An 18,747-nucleotide genomic window follows, 5' to 3' on the forward strand; every position below is an offset into this window, starting at 1 on the left:
GCTTTGTAGGCAGTACAAAAAGGGAATGAAGTGTACTCTGGAGAGGGACAGGGTAGAACAAGGAAGGTCTTGCCCTGTTCACATTCTCAATTATTTGTCAGGGGCTCCTTCTATTCAGGCTTTGTTTTTTTGAAAGTTTTTGTTAAAAGGATACTCATTAAAATTTTTTATTTCTCTGGAGTTGATTTAAGAAAAGATAGCTGCGTCTTGTAAGAAGGCGTTGGAAAGTGTTATGATCTTGATCCTTCTCAGATATACCTATAAACATTTTGTCCGTGGTGAAGCATAGCCATGGCTTAGTACCACCATTGGGTGGCACCCTAAATCGACACCCTCAGCAATGGGCTCTGCAAAACCCATGTTACAAATGACAGCTTCTCATAGATGTTTTAAACGAAGAGGGAGGCAGGGGAAGGAAATGCCTAGTGACCAGATGTCTGGGAGAAAATTCTCCTCCTTTCTGTTAAGCCCTTTTACTCCTTGCCCATCTAGCGTCCAAGCTGGAGAGTCCCTGAATGCTCTCGCCTCTGTGAGAACATATGTGAGAGCACATTACTGAGTGTACAGAGCTGTACAGATGTGAGGGGTTGTTTTTATGGCCTCTTTTACTGGCACGGTTGGTATTAAATGGAGTAGTCTATGAATCAACTGCCATAAAAGTGGATCTGCAGAAACTGTTCTTCATCTTCATTTTCCTTAAATCCACTATGGGCCGGCAGAAATTAAATGGAAACATTCCTTAAGTGCTTTCCTGTTCTAAATACCATACAGAGGCCAAGATCTTCAGACATGCTGAAGCATAGGGGATCATTCTGTGATCACTGATCATTGAAACTCATGGGACAATATGGGATGCCACTGTCTGTCCGTCTTGACCTTTTTGGATTCAGCTGTGAGACCATATGTGGATTCAGGAATTTTGAACCCAGGAGGCTAGTGTCCAATACCTCTTGAGTGCCCCATTCAAACACGCCCTTATCTTGTCAGAGCCCGTGTTTCTCTGGACCTTCAGAACCTCTCCTCAGTATTGAAAATAAATTCCGACTCCCTTTTGCTGTCCTGGAAACACTGGTCTCTCCCGGGTGCCTCTGGGCTGTGGCACACACTCTTCAGGAGTGCGGGCCTTTAGAAATCCAGAACTCTAGCAGTTAGGTAGTTTCCCTCTTGGCTGTGTAGGCTCCCTTCCCAGTCTTGGCCATGTAGGCTTCCTTCTCAAATTGCAGCAGGAAGACATTAAAGGCCTCGTTACCTTATGGGAACTGTCGAGGTGTGTGTAGAGCAAGACACAAATTAAAGACTCAAAAATCCCAGTGGCATGACTAATTCTCAGCTTCTGCGTGGCAGGATTTGGGTGAGTACACTCCAGATTCAGTGTGTCTTTCTGGGCGAACAGAATACTCAACATTATTTTTATGAAGCCTCGATCGTATACAGACTACGGAGCTGTTTTCCTTTCTGTCCAACAACATCCAATATAAGAATAAAAGGAAAACACTTCTTTGGTAATTCCAAAAGCCATAATTATAATCGTGTATTATTTACACTTGTCGATAAACAGCTCTCATGACATTAGCTAGCGTTGCTGCTCTGTGCTGGCTATTGTGTTGGGATTTTTATAGTGTCATCTAAGCTATAGGGAAGCTAAGTTGCTCTTCATTTGTTTGTGTTGCTTTAGAGGATGGGTATTAGCAATGATTAGTCTTGATTAAATCATCATCTAATCAGGAATTAATTGCTGTGATTTAAAGGTATGGTGGTTTGACATTTATCAGGTCAATTATAAGGAGAGAAAATGTTTTAAATGTTTTATTACAGAAGAATTCCTTCCTCTTTTTCTTCCTCACTGCCCCTCCTCTCCCCCCACCCCACTCCTTCGTCTACTTTCTTCCTTTCTTCTTTTGAGACACTGTCTTGTTCTTAGCCTAGGCTGACCCCAAACTCATGATCCTCCTGCCCCAGTCTCCCAAGTGCTGGGATTGCAGGTGTGTGCAACTAGGCCCAGCTCAAATTTCAAAAATAGCTAAAAGCATAGAAAAGAGAATAGTTTGATCCATCTCTACTCATAAGCCAGATTAATTATTAATTCATGGCCAATCTGATGTTCCCCCAGTTTCCTTCTCTTCAATCCTTTTCTAATTTGAAACTAGGTCTAGGTGCCACCTGATTTATCTGTAACTATTTCAGTACCTATCTTTAAAAGATTAGAATCTAAAACTTAATTACAGTGTCATCATCACACTTAAAAGTTAAGCATTGATGAACACCTAATGATTTCCTTATTTTTATTATTTAGCTACTTATTTAAATTTAGTGTGTATGTAATAGCAACAGTATAAAACTATATGTGCTAACACCTCCTGAAGATATCTAGGACAATGGTTTACTTTTCCATTTTAAAGATTATTAAAGCTAGGTGTGGCGGCCATGTTTGTAACACAAGTACTTGGTAGGCTGAGGCAGGAGGATCACCATGAGTTCTGATTTCATGTTTGAGACCAGTCTAAGCTATATAGTGAGTTTAAGGCCAGCTTGGGATACACAGCCAGACTCTATCCTCCCCAACCAAAAAATTAAACACCACACCCATGTTTAAACACATGAAAAGGTGAGACACATATACTTCCAGCTGAGAATGGTGGTTATTTTGAAAGAACAAGGGCTGGGGAGATGGCTAGGCAGGTAAAGGCTGTTGCTGAGTATGCCTGGCACCTGAGTTCCACCTAGGGAACATATTTGTTTTTTGAATTTGGGGATGAAAAACATGGGGGAAGGCAGGCTGTGGAGACACTGGGACCTGGGGCAGGGATGGTGACAGGCTTCAGGGCTCCCAGGGAGAGCATTGCCCTTGTTTGTGTGGGTCGTGTGACTGCGTGAGTCCACATGAGTGCACTGTGGCCAAATGGGAGTGTGGCAGTGTGTGGGCATGTGTGCACAGCAGGAGGCCACATGGTCTCAGAGCCTGGGAGCCCAGTAGTCCATTCTCCAACTTGCTTTCTTTACTTTAAAAAGTTAGGATGTGGGTTGGGAATGTAGCTCAGTTGTCCTGACATGCATAAAGTCTTGGGTTCTCCTCCCCACATCGTTTTTTTTTTTTTGGAGACAGGGTCTCCCTGTAGCCCCAGATAGCCTAGGCTCACTGTGGAGACCAGGCTGACCTTGATCTCACACAGATCAACTTGCCTCTGCCTCTTGAGCCACACCTGGCTAATAATACATGTTTTTAACAAGCAAGAAAGGACATACTTGATATTGGGGGATGAGCACAGACCTCTCACTTTTAACCTATTCTGTATTTTTAAATCAGACAAAGCATTTTTGGTACTAAAATTTCAAAAGAGAATTGAGAAAGAAAGAACGTAGATCAGTTATTAGTTTGTGAACAGGGAGGCATCCTGAGGTCTGATCAAATGCTGTCCCTCAGCTGGACCATGTTCCTCGGGGACAGCAGCTAGTGTGGAGGGCCACTGGGTGCCAGGTGCTTTGGGAAGTGTCTTCTGTCTGATGATTTATCGCTCACCTTTGGGATGGAGGTTGTTGCTGTTCCCATTACACAGACTAAGAAACATGATCCAGAACAGTTCGATAACTGAACAGAGCTTTGGAGGAAGCAGAGACTGGTTTGGTCCTGAGCCAGAGGCCCCGTCTCCAAGCATTCGGTATCTCGTGCCAGCTGCTCTGCCTCCCTGGGCTCTGAAGAGCTCACTAGTGTGGGATGCAGTTTTTAAGTGCATGTTTAATGCCTCTTTTGCTGTTGGCTTTCCGAATTGGCTTCAGCTGTTCTCCTATAGCGTTAACTCAGCGGCTCAGACAAGATAGAGCCACCGCTCCTCCCGTTTGCTCTCCTGAGCACAAAATCCATCTGAGTGGCCTGAGGAATAAAGGGAGGAACAAGCCCCAAAGAACTTAACGTTCTTTGTGATTTAGGCAACATTTAGACGACAAGCGATGGTGCTCGCCATCATGGCTGTCCTCATTGTCCTCCAGCTCCTAACCCTTTTCCTTCTTGAACATGTGATACAGCTCTTAATTTACCTATCCATAAACACAGGGCAAAGAGATTGCAAGAACGAGGGGTGGGGGTGGGGGTGGGGGTAGAGGTAGAAGTGCTCAGCTTTTTATGTGGTATCCATTCAAAATCAGAGATGCAAACAAGTGATTATGTCCTTTTAAAAGTTATGGATTAGCCCTTGCACACTGCACGTTTTGCAGTCACATTTGTTCAGGAATAACAAATTAACGTTATTACACAGAAGGATGCGATTAGGAAACAAATTAATCTATAAAAACATCCACAAAGACTTACTATTATCTACAAATTATTTTTGTATTCACAACACTTATTTTCCTTATCTTTTGGAGCTCTTTAAGATATTGCTGTGGACCCAAAATAAAAGTGTCTATCCCCCAGAGAGAATAGTTCTTTATTAAAGATTTGCTGAAGCCTCTTAGAAATTTCTTAGGATGGTTCTGTCCTGCACATACCACCTACCCTCGCCATTTTGTTGATGGTGGTCAGAGCTGGGTGGGAAAAGTGTCCAAACAAGACAGAGCTTCCAGAGCTTGGATCACCTGGTACCTCTCTTCATACACAGTGACAAGTACAGTACGTAGACACAGCTCCAGAGATCCCAGGAAGGGACTGTACTGCGCAGTTGTACCGGTAGTTTTCAGGGAAGACAAGCAACTTTAGTTTTCAAAGCTCTTCCCCTCAATCAAGTGGAATCAGGGGAAGGTACTTGACGTGAATGTCTCTGAAAATGTCTACATCTACTTTGTGTCTCTGTGTTTGGATATCCCAAAGAAGATTGTTTGTTTGTTTGTTTTATATCTATTTTTATTTTAATTTTACGTGCATGAGTGTACTGCTTGCATGTGTGTGAGTGTACCCGTGTTGTGCAGTGCCTTGGAGGTCAGAAGAAGGCGTCAGATTTCCCCGGAGCTGAAATTAAGGACGGTTCATAGCCACCGTGTAGGTGCTGGGAATCAAACCCGGGTCCTCTGCATGAGCAGTCAGTGCTCTTAACCGCTGAGCCATCTCTCCAGCCCTCATCCCTTGTATTTCTTATAACTGGTAGTTAAGTTTAGAGATTTGATAAGATTTAGGTAAGTCTGTGTTATGTACTTCTTAATACATTACACCACACATAAGATGTGACTGTCTCTCTTTTTGTGTGATAGTAAGTTTGATAAATAGGTTTATGTATTGTCAGACAGATCTATCCATTACAGTGTTCATTAGCTATTCACCTGGTGGTTTAGCAGTCATTAATAAACACTGACCAGATTTGTTCCTTCTCTTGGAATTTAAAACTGAGGGCTGGGGAGGTGGCTCAGTCTGTAAAGTGCCTGTCCAGCAAGTACAATGACCTGATGTTGTGTGGCATTATTTACACAACTTGTATCATGAGGAGACATAAACAAACACATTCTTACCCCCAATAGGGAACCAATGACAGACAAAGGTAAGGATCTCTGAACTGGTTTGAACTAATCTGCTGGAAAGAGAACCCTGTTGGCTAGAGGGGGAGGCCCTAGGCACTTGTCTCACACCTAAAAGAAGATGGAAGTACACAATCTTTACTGCTCCTCAGTGACCCTGTTTGCTTATTAGGAATGTAGTCCTTTACAGAAGGTTTGATCGCAGACGAAATTGCTACATCACACCTGAATTTGGATCCCCAGATGGCAAACAGTTGAGGAAAGACACTTGACATCAGCCTTGGGCCTCTACATGCTTGTGCATATGTGCATGTGTACCCACAACCATATATGCACATATACATGTATACACAACACCACAAACAAAAAAGATCATATTTTATTCCTACCATACCTTATAGACACACATTTCTTGTGTGTGGGATTAAGGATTACATATATACAGGTGAAGCAACATAACATGTGGTACATATGTCCTTGAATACTCAGTACACGCTACTGGAGTTAACTTTATAGTTGCAGCACACATCTCTCTTGACACAGTGAAATATTTCAGTACTTTCATTTCTCATTAGACTTGATTATAGATTTTAGAAAATAACACACATTTAGGACATATTATTTCAGCCAATTTTTAAAATGAGAGAGATGGCCATGTAATAAATGAAGAATTTAGAATCAAATAAAAGATGAAACAATGCATGTCTGAATATATCCAGTGACCAGATAGTATGCTACTTTGAATGCAGCCATGATTCAATTACTAATTTGCATAAACAATGGACCACTTTAGTAGCTCATTAGATAAATTTGGCTCAATTAACCAATATAAACTTATAAGGAGTGTGCTTCTGGAATGTGAGACTGTTACTGGAAACTCAATAGAACTCATGTTTCCAGTAACGGAAATCCTTGATTTTTCAGTAAAATAGGAAATGTCTATTCTGAATCCACGTAGATGATATGGATTTAGCAGTGATTTGTGCTGCAACTACAGTCACTTATGGCCTTTTAAAGAGAGACTCACAGCTTCCTGGATCTCTCTGGAGACACATCGCTGTAGCAATGATAATGCTAGGTCTGTGGTACTGTCTACAGTTAAACTGTCAGCTTGTGAACTGAGCTGGGGTGCAGTGAGTTAAGCTTTGTGTTACTGCCACTGTATGGCATCACCAACCTGGCGGGGGCAATACAGCAGCGACTTCATCTCAGCAGGTACCCAGGACAGTTCAAGTATGCAACAGGGCTGCGCTGAGGAGGTTGACCAGGGCTCAGAAAGCCTTGGGAACTAGATGGTAGAACACAGCTATTGTTTCCGTAGGACACGGGGAGCCATGGAAGGTTCTTGAACTGGAGAGGCAGAAGGCCAAATGGTCTCACCTTATACTGATATCAGATAAGGGCTCTGGGATGGGGTTTGAAACTGGTTCTAGAAGTCATGAGGAGTGTTTTCGTAGATTGGAAGATGAGACGCCAAACAGGCAGACGCTTGCTTGTGGCTGGTCCCTGTCGTCTCTGTGCTTTGGAGTCTGAACTCTCTATGTGGACCAGCACTGTAATAAAAATGCACTTTAAGCACCTCCACGGGTGGCAGTGCTAAACGGCATGTTCTGGGGCTAGAGAGATGGCTCAGCAGTTAAGGGCACTGACTGCTCTTGCAGAGGACCCGGGTTCAACTCCCAGCACCCATGTGGCAGCTACGAACTGTCCTTAACTCCAGTTTCAGGGGAATCCAAAGCCCTCTTCTGACCTCTGTGGCATTGCACGACACAGGTGCACTCACATACATTCAGGCAAGACACTCGTCCACATAAAATAAAAATTTCACATTATAAATGGCACGTTCTGAAAACCAAAAGCACGTGTCTTCTTGTTACCTCCTTACGGCGACCCAGACTTACATTTTTTCCTTCACAGATTATTGAAGACAACCCCCTTGGGTCTCTCTGCAGAGGTATTTTGGACCTCAATACCTACAATGTCGGTATGTACACATGTTATGTTAGCCTGATTCCCACACACATCCCCTAGATCCTGAACCTTGGGTTCAGCCCAAGACGACAAGTGGTTGACCCTGGGCCCGTGTCACTTGCACCTGGGTGAGGCACCGGCTGAAGCCAGGTGCTTGGGGACACATGGGTTCCTCATGGTGGGGTCTGCTGTGGGTACCCACACACAAGGATGTCAGAGCCCTGGCTGGTCCATGAGGAGCACTGGTGACTGTCACTTGGTGTTATCAATGTCGTCTTTGTGGGTCAGCATCTCCTGATGTTAACGTGCTTTTGGGTGGCTGAGCTGTTAGACAGGCTATGAGGGCTCATAAAATTGGGAGTCTCAGCCTCTAATCTCTTGAGACATATGCCTGTCACTCCCCTCTGAGCCTCAGCTGCCCCAGGAAACCGAGTCTACCACACTGCGGGTATGTGTCACCATGGTTGTGACTGTGTAGCCTGGGTGCAGGTGTATACAGAGATTGCAGGCCATGATTTGCACACAGCTCCCCATGTCCATGTTTAAGTAAGTGTGCTGCAGCTCTTGTGGGAGGGGCCTGGCCTGCAGGGGATGTTCAGGGCACAGAGCCCAAGCTGCCTTCCTGTCTGAGCTGCCTGTGTCCCCTGCAGCTCACTGGGTCCTGAGCTAGGCCTCATCCTCCCTCCGTCCCCTCCGATGACAGACGTCTGCCTTTCTCTTCCCCTTTGTGTGAACTGGGTAGGGAAGGTGGAAGGTCTCAGTGGACAGATGAGGAAATGAGTTGCCACAGCACTGACTTGAGGTTCCGTGGTGAGTTCCCGAATACTGGGGACTGTCACCTTCATGGCTGATGCTCTGTGTCATCTCCTTTCCTGTACTGTACTGTTCTTTAGAGGACGTGAGGACATCACTCAGTAGGGACTTATCAGGTAGGATCTACCCTTGGCTCTGCCACTCCTGGCCATGTACTTTTCTACATTTCCTTCTCTCTCAAGCCTCATTCTTGTCTCCTGTAAGATGGGTGCATCAGGCCTAGTGCCCCTCAGGATTTGATAGAACTGAGGGAACACAACAGTTACTGATGGAGGGTATCATCTAGCACCTCAGGTCAGAAATCTCACATTGATACTGGGTAACCTTAATTTTCTTCTTTAAAATTGCCCTCTTGAAGAGAGACCCCCCCCCAACAGCTGGCCAGCTTGGGCGCACCCTGGCTGGTGGCTGTGCCATGTCCTAGGTCTGGTTCCCACTAACCCTCTTCTTTCCCCTACGAGGGCATCTGACCTTGGATTTAAGCCCAGGATGTCTTGAGACAGTTGGGTAGATCTACAAAAGTACTTTTTCTAAATAACATATTCACAGAGATGGAGATTCACAGAGATGGAGGTTTGACATATGTTTCTGAAGACGTAAGTCAACCCACTGCAAACCTTAAGCAATGATGTGTGCAAAAGTTCCAGAAACTGCCTGCTAGGTTGGCATTGCTTTCCGTGCTGACTGTGACTGTGTTGGTGGGGTCACTGGAGAAGAGGACAGTGTGAGGTGAGGTCTCTGTGACCACTAACTGAGCCAAGAACAGCTCTTTATTTATTCCCTCTCTGCAGTGAAGGCCGCTCAGGGGAAAAACCAGAAACCATTCATCTTCATCCTGGAGCCCAAGAAGCAGGGGGACCCTCCCATGGAGTTCGCCACAGACCGTGTGGAGGAGCTGTTCGAATGGTTTCAGAGCATCCGGGAGATCACGTGGAAGATGGATACAAAGGTAGGCATCCCTGCACTGGGGCTGAGGCCACCTGCCCTTTCCAGTCCCTGATGCTTCGCTGAGGCCACAGATGGATCGAGGCAGCAGGACAAGATGGCCTTGGGCCATGCAGAACTTGGTGAGGAGGTGAAATGGGTCAGACACTGGGGGCGCTTGTGGTTAGAATGGGGAGATGGCCTATTCAGTAGAGTGCTTGACCTGAGTTTAGTCCCCAGCACCCTCTTGACAAAGCCAGGTGTCCTAATGTGTGTTTATAATCCCAGAACTGGGGATGTAGAGACAGCTGGATGCCTGGGGTTGACTGATCAGTCAGCCTAGCCTCCTAGGAGGGTTCTAGGCCAGTGAGAGACCTGTGTTAGTTAAAAAGACAGATGTCTGCTGAACAATGCACAAGGTTGTCCTCTGGGCTCCACACACACACACACACACACACACACACTGGCACGTTCCTAGAACATGCACCAACATACACAAACACCAAAAGAGGAAAGAGATGTGGAGGCCCCCGGTAAACCTTCATTAGGCGTTGTGGGTGCCGTGGCGCCACTGTCAGGTTGGCCTTGTCTCTTACCCTGGAGCTGTTATCTCCCTCACAAGACATTTGGCAAAGCAGCCCAGACTCTTCTGGTAGCAGATACTGAGCTTACCTTCCTCATCCTAGGACAGCCCCAAGACCCAGTTTCCCTGTGGAGGGACTTCTCTAATGGGAATGACCTTTTCTAGGGTTTTCTAAGGGGAGAACCAGCATTTGGCTGGCAGCGTTTTAAAATTTTATGTGTGTGTTTTGCCTGCATGTAAGTGTGCCACATGCATGCAATGCCTTCAGAGGCCAGAAGAGGGTACTAGACCAGCAAAAGCAGGAACAGACTGGGCAGTCACAAGTTCAGGAACTAGAGTTACAGATGGTCGTTAGCTGCCACGTGGGTGCTGGGAATAGGTCTTTTGCAAGTGTAGCCAGTGTTCTTGACTACCAAGCCATCTCTCCAACCCCTGCCGGTAGTGTTTTGAGAAAGGGCAAGAGATTGGGTGAGAGCAAGAGGCTTGAAATTAGCCTGGGGTTTATATCTGGGCACGCAATCAAATTTCTCCAGACCTCAGTTTCCCTGGTCTGCAGAACAAGGAGCCAGACACTCCACTGGAAAGCTGACTTGAAGTTGTCAAGAATGACATGTGCTGTAAGCTTGAGGCCTAGTTCTGAGTCAGAAACAGGGTCTGATCAGTCCTTGATGGGGCCAAGGTGACAGGAGAACACGCATGTACCTCCCCCTACCCCGGCCTCAGATCTGTCTCGCTTCTGAGGTGCTAGAGATTAGGTAGCATCGGGGAAAGCAGGAACAGACTGGGTAGTCGCAAGCTCAGGGTCCACCCAAAGTGCCCGATAGCAGTATGACAAAGTCCACTTCATGGAGGACGGATGACTGGAGGACTGTGTCTGGGCTCTTCCTGTGGCTGTAGAGCTAGCAAGACATTTGAGAGTTTTCCAAGCGCCTACTTGCTTCTAAGGCAGATCTGACCTCAAAAGACTGATTTTAAAGTTTTACTGGGGCCTCTCAGACCCCTGAGACCTTTTGCTGGGGTTGAGTTTCTTTTCTTCAAGGTGGAGGGCTCACCTTTCTCCAGCAGCCTGGTCTTCCCTCCCTCAAGAGGGTCACATCTTGGCCAGTTCATGGTCACCAGGAGTGAGACTCATTCCACCTCCTCAGAGGGAAGGGTTGTCTCATTTTTCAGTACTGTGATAGATCTCAGACTCTTGCATATGCCAAACAGGAACTGAGCTCATCCCAGCCCTTATGTTGTCTGCTTCATTCATTCATTTTTTTGTGAGCATGTGGAGACTAGAGGGAAACATGTTTCTTCCTGATGCTTCACCTTATTTTCTGCGTATTTATTTTTGCCTGCATGTATATAAGTACATCACTTGTGCAGTGCTGCAGAGGGTGTTGGATCCCCTGGAACTGAAGCTGCAGATGGTCTTTATCAACCACGTGGGTGCTGGGAACTGAACCTGAGTCCTCTGGACAGCAGCCAGTACTCTTCATTTCTCTCTCCAGCATCTTCATTTTTTTGAGACAGGGTCTTTCGCTGGACCTGCAGCTCACCGATTGGCTAGACTGGCTGGCCAGCAAGCTCCGGGGAAGCTCTTGTCTCTGCCTCCCTGGGATGGCAGGCTCACTCTGCCTCTTCATGTGCGATCGGGGGATCTGAACTTATGCCTGTGCAGCAAGTGCCGTACCCACCTCACCATCTCCCAGCCCTCACCATCTTCAGATGCCTTCCTGCACAAGGCCTGTCTGTGCAGCCTCCGTGGTACGGCTGTCTTTCCCTTTCCAGAACCAGGATTCTTATCTGTGGTTCCTAATTCTTCCAGGCTTGTCCACCATCATCAGGCCCTTGGGCTTGACCATGAACCACCCAGTCTGTTTGCCTCCCCTGATGGGTGCACACTACTGTGTTCTCTAGTGCTCCGGATGCTGATACAGATCTGAGGATGGGTGCTCTATTGCTCCGGATGTGATACAGATCTGAGGCGGGCGGGGGGTGGGGTGCTACGGCTCCGAGCCACTTTCTCCTAGGCGTTTTCTCTTTGCCCACTGAGGGGTTATTTGGCATTGCATGCGACCCTCCTGAGCATCTGGTATTTAAGATTCTGAGTCCCTTGACCGAGGATGGAAGAGGCTAGAAGCCCTTGTCCTGTGTGCTTTATTCCCAAGCATCTAAGCTGCCTCAGAGAGTGGCTTCAGGGTCGTCCTCCTGTGTCAGCCTTCTGAGTGCTGGAATTAGGGATGTGTACCACGACACCACAGCACGCTGATCTTGGGAGCTATGTAGGGTCCAGCCTGGCTAGCGCATGATTGCGAGACAGACACCTTCACCTCCTTTATCCACTCACAACCATCCTAGCCTTGATGCTCTGGCTCTCCCTCACTTTGCACCCAGGACCTTCAGACTGGAGGAGTCAGCTGTAGGCCTATTCAAGGCCTTCCTGGTGATATGACCGTGTAGAGGGTCTGCTTGTTGGTCATCGCCAGTGTCCACCTTGGCTCTAGAGATGACGCAGCACACATGCCTGAAGGCACTACCATAGTAGGAATGGGCACTCACGTTGGTGGATTTCCCAAAAATGACCTTGTGATGCGTCCCCAGGGCATCTAAATGCTGCCATCTGTTGATGCTGAGTGTCTGGCAGAGTGCTAGAGCTTCCTAGTTCAAGCCTTAAGGCTACCCTGGGGGTGGGGAGGGTGAGCATTCACATTAGCCTGGTTTTACAGTTGGGGAAACTGAGGCACAGAGGGATTATAGGACTTTCGCAGTTGACACAGTTTGTCAGCAGCAGGACAGGGTTTCAAGCTTCTGTCTCTGACTCTAGCTCCAACTGTCTTAACTGTGTTGTCCCTCTCCAAATCACCACTCCCCACCTGACACCAGGGTTCCCTGCCAATGGACACGTCTCAGTGGGGGACAGGTCTACTAACATATTTTCCAGGACCGATGGATGAAGCAGGGCTGAGACCAGGTGTGGCAGGGAATGAGCTGGAAGCTTTCTAGAAGGCATTCTCCCTGAATCATAGATGGTTCCCTCTCCATGGAGGCTTCCCCAGGAAGGGATGCTGGTCCAGGTGGAGTTCTGCTGTACCAGCAGGAGAGGGAGGCCATCGCTGCCATTGAGGGGGACCCCAGGCTCTGAACTCTGGTGCTAGATACAGGAGGCAGCAGACCTCACACAGGTGGCATCCTATCCAGGACCTGGTGGCTGATGATGAGAAAGGAGGCAGGCAGGGCAAGAGTGAGCTTGCACTTTGAGTCAGCCAGTAGCTTATGCGTCTGGCCTTGACACTGGCTGTGCAATCTGGAGTCAGGTACTCAATCTGTGTAGATGGAGGTAATTCTGCCTTAGGATGTGTAGACACCTTGACAATATTCCTCAAACATTTCACATGAGATGCTAAGGGGAGATGAGAGGTTCATTCTTAAAAATATTTTATGTAGTTTTATGTGTATCAGTGTATTGCTGGCATGTAAGTTCACCTGTGTTGTGCAGTGCCTGTGGAGGCTGGAAGAGGGCATCAGATCCCCTCGTACTGGAGTTATGGTTGTTAGCTGCTGTGTCGGTGCTGGGAATTGAACTGAAGTCTTCTACAAGAGAAGCCAGTGCTTTTAACCCCTGAACCATCTCTCCAGCCCTGAGCAGTTCATTCTTAATCTGGTAGCATTACACAGTGGGTATGTGAAGGACTTCCTCCCCATCCCCCTGCCCATGTGCTGTGACCTGGGCCCTGGGGAGACAGCCAGCCCTCTTGACTGAGCTGTGCAGGGCAAGTTGGAGGCAGGGAAGAGGTTGAACCTGTTTCAAGGGTGCAGGGGATAGAGGTGCTGGTCTGTGGGACCTATCAGGGTTTGGAAAATGAGAGTTCTGTGAACTATAACAATGTAGCTTTAGGGGGAAAGGGAACAGGACAGGAGGCAGAGAATAGCATGGGATGATAAAAGTTCCCTTCCCTCTGGCCTCCATCTGCTTCAGATTGGCTTTGAATGTGACCTCTTGCCTCAGCCTCCTAAGTGCTGGGATTAAAGCCGTGCTCCTACCTAGTGTGTGTGTGTGCGCATGCCTGTGTGCATGTTCTGAGGCCAGAGGAGGGGATCTGGTTTCCTCCTCTGTACCCATCACTTTGTTCCTTTGAGGTAGGGTCTCTCTTTGAACCCAGAACTTAGGTTTTTCAGGGAGGCCAGCAGCAGCATGCCCCAGAAATCCTGTCTCCTCCCCCAGCAGGCACTGGGGTTCCAGGCATGTGCAAGACCTGGCTTGTAACATGGGTGCTGGGATCAGAACTCAGGCCCTCATGGTTGCACAGCAAGTCTCTTAACCATTGAGCCAGCTCCTCCCACCCACTTTTGGGAGTTGTGGCAGGGCTGTTCCAGATGCCGAGTCCTGGCTGGGAACATAGGATGGGGAAGGGAACAGGGAAGGTGGGTTGTCTACAGGACAGGAAACTGTTCTACCCTGGGTATTCAGAAGGGCTGGCCAGGTGTGAGTGGCATTGCGCAGATGCCGGCTCGGCACCGCAGCCGATGGTGTGGACTTCCCACAGGAGAACAACATGAGGTACTGGGAAAAGAACCAGTCCATCGCCATTGAGCTCTCCGGCCTGGTTGTCTACTGCAAGCCAACCAGCAAAACCAAGGACCATTTGGGTACGTCTCCTGGGACTCTGCGTTGCTGTTTGCCAAGTCCGATACCGTCAGAGAGGACGTAGGGAACATTCATCTCCTTCATGGAAGTTCGGCAGAAGCCTTTCTGGTGCCTCCACAGCAAGGATGTTGGTAGTTTAAAAACAAAACATAAATTATGATATGTCCAGATGGAAAAGCTATGGGAAAACTGGGTCTTTTTATCATGTAAGACCTTCCTGTAGTACCGGACCCTGCCAAGGGCAAGTGTTACCAATTAAGGCACGATTGCCACCGTGCTTAGGAGTTTTCGAATGTGTGTTCCAATTTCATTTCTGTTGCTGTGATAAAATACCTCGACCCAAAGAAACCTAGGCAAGAAAGGGTTCGTTTTAGCGTGCAGCCCCAGATTACAGCGTATCATTGAGGGGAAGTCAAGGCAGAAGCTCCAGGCTGCTAGTCCCCTCACCTCCACAATCAGGAGCAGAGAGAGATGAATGGACGTATGTTTAGCACCCAGTTTGCTCTCTCCTACACAGTCCAAGGCCAAACCCAGGGAATAGTGCCATGCACAGTGGGCCTGGTCTCACCTCAATTAACATAATCAGTCTCCTGTAGACACAACCACAGGCCAACCTGATCTAGGCAAGTCCCTGAGACTCTCTTCCCAGGTGGTTCTGGGTTGTGTCAAGATGACAGTTAAAACTATCAGCGTGTGCATTCATATGTGCAGGTGCACTTGCATGTGTGGAGGCCAGATATCAATGTTGGCAGTCCATCAGGGCGTTTTGAGACAGTCTCTCTCATTGGTCTGGGACTCACCTAGTAGGCTGGGCTGGTTGGCCAGTGAGCCCCAGGTATCCATCTGTCTCTACCTCCCCACTGCTGGATACTGGGATCCAGCTCAGGTCCTTGTGCATTGAAAGCACATCAGCCCCAAAGGATCTCTTCATTTCCTTTTATCACCTGGATCCCCAACCCTTGCAATGAAGGCGTCAGGACCAGAATAAAGGATGCTCTCTTCCTGTGTGCAGAAAACCCCGACTTCCGAGAAATCCGCTCCTTCGTAGAGATGAAGGCCAACAGCATTGTCAGACAGAAGCTGGGAGATCTCCTGTGGTACAATCACAAGGGCCTGACCCGAGTCTACCCAAAGGGACAGAGAGTTGACTCTTCAAACTATGACCCCTTCCGGCTATGGCTCTGTGGCTCCCAGATGGTAGCGCTCAATTTCCAGACTGCAGGTAAATGGCTCAGGTACCCGGCCTGGCCGGGCCAGGTGGTAGCCATGTTGTGGCCATTTGTTTTTGAGGGCTTCATGCTTATACTATCTTCCAGAGAGGTTCACAGGGTGGGGAACCATCCCCTCCCTCCACACTCCCCGCACACAAACTTTCAAGCATAAGCCACAGCGGTTTGCACTTGTTCAGAGCTTACTGTGCATTCTGTTTATGGCCATGTGGATTTCATGTCCCGTCTTTGTCTACCACAGACGCTGCTGCCTTGAGGACGCTCCTATGAGCATCCTTCCCAGGTCTAGGTGTACAGCTGGGGCATAGACATCTCCTCTGGGCAGGGCAGGTGGGTGCCATGGCACTTGTATTTTGATAAACTGAGCAGCTCTATCCAGCTGCGCTGGAACTGTGCCTGAGCTGCTGGGACGCTCGCCCTGGTTCCTCCCCTACACTGGGCAGAAGTACAGTCCTTTGATGTAACTTCAGTACTGTGCTCCTATGGAGCTCTTCCCATCTTTACCCATCAGATAAGTGAAAACTGATGCCAAATTGTAGAGTTTCTCATAGGGCGTTGTTGGCTGAGTGATGTTAACCCATTTTTCTACGGACTCAAGGGCTGTTTGAGGTTTTTTTCCTGCAAACTGTTCCATCATCTTACCCAATGTATCAACAAAGGCATCTTGTACGTGCCTGTCATTTGAACAAAAGTGATTGAATTACTGTATGTGTGTGGGCATGTGTGCCATGGCGTACGTGTGGAAGTCAGAGGACAGCTTGGTGGAGTCAGTTCTCTCCATTTACTTGAGTTCTAGGGATTGAACTCAGGTTATCAGGCTTGTGTGGCAAGCAACTTTACCCACTGAGCCATCTTACCAGCCCTTGAACTAACATGGTTTAACTTGCAATGTTTTTTTGGTGCTAGGGATGGAACTCAGGGTCTTATAAATGCCAGGCAAGTGCTCTAGCCCTGTTCCACGCTTCCTTTTAGCAGATTTTAATCTCCTAAAGGCCTCACTCTTCCAAATATGACAGAAGATTGTTCCTGATGTGAGGTTCTTTTTTAATCCCTCTTCCCATGTTTTCTTGGAGTCAAATATCTGTTTGCTTTTTTATTGTTGTTTTTGAGACAGGGTCTCACCATACATCCCTGACTGGCCTGGAACTCAGAGATCCACCTTCCTCTGCCTCCTGAGTGATGGGATTAAAGGCATGTGCCACTGTGCCTGGCTGCAGATGCCTTTTTAAAAAAAATATTTTTATTCCATGTGTGAGGGTATCGTCTGCGTGGATGCCTTGAATGTCAGAAGGTGGCCTCGGATTCCCCTGGAACTGGAGTTAAGGATGGTTTGTACTCACCATGTAGGTGCTGGGAATTGAACCCAGGTCTTTTGCAAGAGCAGTCACTGCTCTTAACCTCTGAGCTATCTCTTCAGCCCCAGATGCCATTAAAAAAATTATTATTTTATGTGTATGACTGTTATGCCTGCGTGTAGGTAAGTGCACCCATGTCCTGCAATGCCCACGGAGGACAGAAGAGGCTGTAGGATCCCCTGGACCTGGAATTACGGACAGTTGTTAGCAGCCATGTGGGTGCTGGGATTTGAACCTGGGTCTTCTGCAAGAACAGTGTTCTTTACTGCTGAGCCATCTCTCTAGCCCCCTCAGGTGCCATTTTAAAAAGATTTATTTTATGTGTATGAGTGTACTGCCTACTTGTAAGTGCACCTGTGTCATGTAGTGCCCCAGGAGGTCAGAAGAGGGTGTCAGAGCCCATGGAACTGGAGTTATGGACAGTTATTAGCTGCCACATGGGTGCTGGGAATTGAACCAAGGTCCTCTGCAAGAGCAGCCAGTGCTCTTAACCACTGAGCCAACTCCAGCCCCCAGAGACCTTTTTGAACAGTGCCATGAATCACCAAAGAAAGGGTGTGCACCCATGCCCCATGCCCGCCAGGTGCCAGAGTCCCAGTCACCTCACACCCCCCTCCCCCTGTCTCCTTCCAGACAAGTACATGCAAATGAACCATGCGTTGTTTTCGCTCAATGGGCGGACGGGCTACGTCCTGCAGCCCGAGAGCATGCGGTCTGACAAGTACGACCCGATGTCCCCAGAGTCGCAAAGGAAGATCTTGATGACTCTCACCGTCAAGGTAGAGGGGCAGGTGGGCGGCCTCCCTGGGGTGGTGACATCCTTGCACTGGTTAAGCTGCCATATCCCAAGCTCATACAGTTCACCCCAGGATCATCCTGGAGCGCCTTCTTTAAACCCCTCTTGGCCTCTTGCTTTTGTCTGGGGTGTAAATCAGAAGTTCCTCTGAAGTCAGCCTCTGGCCAGGAGGAGAGCTCATCTCCCTTTTGCCTTCAGAGCACTCAGAGGTTTCTTAAATTAACCCAGTCCTTAGAATTTTGGGAAGAAACGAAGGGAAAAGTGGAATGTTGAGGCTGTAGCTTGGTGGGCAACGTGCTTGCTTAGCACGCTCGAAACCCCAGGCTCCATCTGTAGCCTGCATAAACCGGGTGCAGTGACACATGCTTGAATCCCAGCACTAGGGAGAGGCAGGAGGATTGCCATGAGTGTTAGGCCATCCTGGTCTGGATAGCAAGTTTGAAGCCAGCTTGGGATAAACAAAACCTTGTCTCAAAAAAATAAGGCTATGTATGGTCTTTCTTAAATAAAGTTCAATCATAAATAGACGGCCCTGCATTTTCTCTGGAAAATCCAGTGTTAAGAAACCCTGTTGCTATGCTCAGGTGAGACCCCCCCGCCCCCAAATCAGATGGCCTCTACTCCAGTGAAAGCTTATTCAAGCCTGGGAACCCACTGACACTCCACCATCAAACACGGATAGTTGCTAGCCGTCAAGCATTTAAGGTTGGTGGTCAGTGTCCATACCTCAGAGGTCTAGTAGATAAGTCTGGCTCTGAACTTGAATGGTTTGTCTCTAGAATCCCAACAAAACCCATGATGCCATTGGGTCAAGTTCAGCTCCACCAGGACAGATCCAGGACTCCAACTCCTACCTTTTGTGTCCTAGGTTCTTGGCGCACGCCACCTCCCCAAACTTGGGCGGAGTATTGCCTGTCCCTTTGTAGAGGTGGAAATCTGTGGAGCCGAATATGACAACAACAAGTTTAAGACAACGGTTGTGAGTAAGTAGCAGGCCCTTTCTGTGC

At 47.9% G+C, this 18,747-nt stretch overlaps 1 protein-coding gene across 1 annotated transcript in view; it reads left to right on the top strand.

Annotated features, from left to right (window-relative positions):
• Positions 1–18,747, top strand: part of LOC103725694 (1-phosphatidylinositol 4,5-bisphosphate phosphodiesterase gamma-2-like) — an 89,163-nt gene that overhangs the window by 2,361 nt on the left and 68,055 nt on the right. Inside the window, 6 exon segments of the mRNA XM_017795570.1 lie at positions 7,357–7,423; positions 9,015–9,172; positions 14,260–14,362; positions 15,373–15,582; positions 17,578–17,723; positions 18,609–18,723. Of these exon segments, the coding sequence (XP_017651059.1) occupies positions 7,357–7,423; positions 9,015–9,172; positions 14,260–14,362; positions 15,373–15,582; positions 17,578–17,723; positions 18,609–18,723 (799 nt within the window).

This window comes from Nannospalax galili, unplaced genomic scaffold (genome assembly GCF_000622305.1).
Source record: "Nannospalax galili isolate Female #2095 unplaced genomic scaffold, S.galili_v1.0 scaffold568, whole genome shotgun sequence".
Lineage (NCBI taxonomy): Eukaryota > Metazoa > Chordata > Mammalia > Rodentia > Spalacidae > Nannospalax > Nannospalax galili.